Below are 4,081 nucleotides of genomic sequence, written 5' to 3' on the forward strand. Positions count from 1 at the left end.
ACGAATTATTGTGTTGCGATATAGTTATGCTATAATTAAACACAATGTTCCATCACTGATAACTGGAGTTGTTGACATAATCTTTGCCCTCAGTTGATGTACCATCACAATCTTTCTCTAAAAATATCAGCCAGTGATTATGATAATATAACGCTGGATTTACGCACAGCTTTCGCACCGGCATTTATTTGTTCTGTTCACACCTGTAGGTTTTAATGCCCCTGCATGTTGTAACAGGTGTTATAGTATAGTATAAAAACGCTCAACAATCAATGTGTGAATAATATTACTAGTTCATTATTCACCACCTTTAATTACAACATTTTTAATCGAGTTTCCGTGTGGCTTTTTTGATGTTACGGAACAACTGAAAAACACGGAAGTTCCGTTGCAGAGTACGGCAGGTTGTAGTGCCAATTCTGGTCATTGTTACACATTGTGAACATTGTCTATTCATGTAGCAAGGACATCGCTATGGTCTAGTAGAGAAAACATCGAGGCTTGCTGTTCTGTTTTCTACATGTGATGATTATTCGTTTTGGGATTAGAAATGGCTTGCAATGGACGACTGAAGCTGTCAGACGTATGGCTGATACATAAAGAGCCGAGGCTTTTCGCTACTTCCCAGGTATGTTGATGATAGTCACGAGTAGACTTGGAGGCCTGTGTTATGATATAGGGTTTAGGCGCAGACTAAGTGCGGTTGGGTGTGACCTTGGTTCTTGTACATGGGTTACATGCTGGGTTGTATTGGCTACATCTCTGCCATTTCCCTCTTTGAGGGACTGGGCAAGTTTACGAATCTGGTTTTGATTCAGATGATGGTTTGATACAGATACCTCTCTTCTCCAGTAATTCGTGTTGTGATAATTATTGGTGACTATAACGAAAAAAAAGGAACCACTCGAAGATAGGGGCTGGTTTATTAGGGGCCCATATTGGTCTAAATATTTCACAACCTACAGATGAAAGTAATATCCTTCATTGACTTCCTCGTTTCGTTTCCATTATTATGAGACACTAAAACCATTTTTATGTTGCGTTTCAAATCAACAAAAAGAAAGACTAAAATGTGCCTAAAAAATAAAAGAATTAATGATCGTAAGCATAATGTCAAGGTGTAGTTGAAGAATGAAGTAATATTAACGTGAAAAGGAGTAATCATCATACTTTCTAGTAACTTAGATACTAATTATTTAAAGAAATATACGGACATTTCTGCCATCGATATACACGACAAGAAAAACATTCCATGGTTGCTTCCCTTCAACTAGTTATACAAATTGATAACCAGCCATGAGTCACATTGTGACAAATTGCAACGCATAGCATATAAATTCTAACGAAATATTTGTTTTATTTCAGTGGCCTCTACACCCGTTCATCTTTTTAGCCTACCGTATATTCTTAGCACTTTACCTTCTAGTGTGGTTGCTCCTTCACATATCAAGGACTAGCCCCTTTGGTGGGTTCTTCGTCTTTCTGACCAACTGGACCTTCACCGTGCTAACAATATACGCCGTGTCGTCTTGCATTGGTGCAGTCTACTTCACTCTTCGCACAAGGAATCATCGTGACGGTATGTTGAAATTCAGGTGCTTGAGTGAGGGGACTTAGAAGGTACCTCCAATGTTCAAATATTTTAATCGATTTCCTCGATTCCTTTTTTTGCATCCCTATATGGAGACATCTTTTGTTCTTTCCATCGTCCATGTTCTTACAGTTTCCGATAGACTGCGTACACAAAATCCCTTGTGCAGCACCCCAGTCTTTAGAGTTTCCCTAATGGAGTCCTTTATTTACTTTCCCTTTACATGGGAGCAGAAGTACCTCCCCTATCCTCTAAAGAATTTCTGAAATTCCCAGCACACAATCAAGTTTGATGTGTTCTGGGAATTTCAGAAATTCCCACAACACAATAAAGTTTAATGTGTTCTGGGAATTTCAGAAATTCTGAGGACACAGTTAATTGGTCTGGTGCCACTGCGCCACAAAACAAGCACCAAGTGTGACATGGTGTAGGCCTAATCCCCCTAACATTGGGTGCGTTCGTTTAGCTTCCCTGGGTCTACCCCGCGGTGCTCACTCGGGTGAGCCCCTGACAAGAGCTAAACGAACGATCACACTCGCCCTCTCGTGGTGACGGCATGCAACTCAGGTCACCCCCAAGTGACCCACTCCAGAAGCAGGGCACTGTGGGCTGACCCAGGTGAGCCCGTCAAAGCTATTCGAACGTACCGGGGCAGACCGGGGTGACCCAGGGAAGCTAAACGAACGCACCCATTATTGTGTCTCCATTGCGTTCTTGGAATCTCAGGGATTCATTTTAGAGGATTCTAGGGGTATGGTGTTTTTGTACACGATGGGAGCATGGGGGGGGGGGGGGGGGAGCTCTGCCACGTATCTGATCTGTAATTGTACATTGAATAATTGTTAAATCGTTGTTTGATTTGCGGTTATATATTTTGTTGACATAAGGCCTATGGGCCAACTTTGTCAAAAGTTTGTTTATGGCATGCCTATAATCTAAGTTGAAATAGTTTTTTTTAATGAAAACACATCCTTTTCACTTTCTTTGTCTTAGTATTCGACGCCCCAGATGAGAACGAATCCCAGCAACTTCTACCCAACAACAGCCAAACCACCGAAGATGAGCCCTCCTCCACCGACGAATCTACTACCGACTATATCGGCGCTATGCCACCCCTTCAAGACCCAAGGCCCGCCGCTCCAAGTTTCCCTCACTACTTCAAATTCTCTTGGCTCTTATTTAACATCTGTCTTGCCGTCAATCCAATAGTGACTGTGATATTTTGGGTGTTCCTCGCCGATCCAATATCAAACCCCTTGAGTAGTGCAATCAATGTCCACCTCCACGCCTTAAACACAGTCTTTATCTACTTGGATCTGTTCATATCTGCCACACCCGTTCGGTTCATCCATTTCGTCTATGCTATTCTATACGGCCTCATGTACACCACATTCACGTTAATCTACTATTGGGCTGGAGGTCTTAATCCTATAAGCGGAGAGACTGGTATTTATCCGCATATTTTGGATTGGGCTAATCCTGGATTTACTATGTTGTCTATTTTCGCGGTTATCATCATCGTTCCGTTGACTCACTTAGCTGGATGGGGATGTTTTAGAATCCGGGGTTTGAGTTATGTGCGTTTCTTTGCTGCACCACGGAACCAGTTGAACTAACACAATTAATATTAGTTGTGCCTTAGCAGACCTTTATCATGGTGCGGACATCTTTTATTTCTCCCTTTTAAATCAATGTAACAATGCAAACTGAGGCTGGAAAAAAAAGTAGTCTGGTTCTTTTTTTGTACAATGAATATTAGCATCCATTTACTGTTATCGGATACAAGAAACATGACCGACATAACGGCAGCGTGATAGTTCTAAAGCAAAATATGTCTAGGCTCTAAGTAATGCAGGCCTCTTGCAATAAGCGCAAAATGAGCAGGGCACCAGTCGCAACAATTTATAAAACTTTTGAATTTTGCTGGACGCTGGAAACTTTGTCTCATTGAACATAATACAATAATTGCTGTGCAATTTTTTTGTTTTATCTAATTTGTTACTGGCACTTGCCAGTTTGCCCTTTTAATGTATAAAAAATAAATTGTAATTCTTAATGTTTGTTTGTAATTTTTAAACATTTCGATTTTTTATGAATCTCTGTATTTTAAACTCAATTCAGCTTGTAGCTGCGATGTTTGAATGTGTTTTAATAAACCAATAATAATAATAATAATAACTAAGTACACTAGTCATGATGCTAGTTTGAATGACTAATGACATCCATTCTCATGCTGTGACATCGTGACATAGTCACATAACATTAACCGATCCAAATGAACGTCCATCTCTACCACAGCTACATCTTAGTCTCCTGCTCAATGACATTGTTTTTTTAGCAATTCTTTTTCTCTCCATCAGATGGAAGACCATTATTTTTTTCGAGCCTACGTTTTCGTTACCTGGATTAGAATGGAAGGAAATACAAATGCTCCGGTAATACAATGCAAATACTTGTGTTTTTTGTCCGAGTATTATTAGAAGATAGACA

General features: G+C 40.3%; 1 protein-coding gene across 1 annotated transcript; it reads left to right on the forward strand.

The window, feature by feature from the left end:
- The first annotated feature begins 370 nt into the window (after window positions 1–370).
- LOC117290637 (protein rolling stone-like) lies at window positions 371–3,689 on the forward strand. The gene is made up of 3 exons (XM_033772150.1): window positions 371–628; window positions 1,366–1,579; window positions 2,585–3,689. Exons 1-3 carry the CDS (start codon window positions 551–553, stop codon window positions 3,205–3,207), a joined length of 915 nt encoding a protein of 304 aa, XP_033628041.1. The 5' UTR covers window positions 371–550; the 3' UTR covers window positions 3,208–3,689.
- The last annotated feature ends 392 nt before the right edge of the window (window positions 3,690–4,081 follow it).

Source organism: Asterias rubens, chromosome 5, assembly GCF_902459465.1.
Source record: "Asterias rubens chromosome 5, eAstRub1.3, whole genome shotgun sequence".
NCBI classification, from domain to species: domain Eukaryota; kingdom Metazoa; phylum Echinodermata; class Asteroidea; order Forcipulatida; family Asteriidae; genus Asterias; species Asterias rubens.

Coding starts and splice junctions, on each gene's coding strand:
- LOC117290637 (XM_033772150.1), top strand. CDS start 551: ATGGCTTGCAATGGACGACTGAAGCTGTCAGACGTATGGCTGATACAT. Junction 629..1,365: donor GGCTTTTCGCTACTTCCCAG/GTATGTTGATGA, acceptor GTTTTATTTCAG/TGGCCTCTACACCCGTTCAT. Junction 1,580..2,584: donor CACAAGGAATCATCGTGACG/GTATGTTGAAAT, acceptor TCTTTGTCTTAG/TATTCGACGCCCCAGATGAG.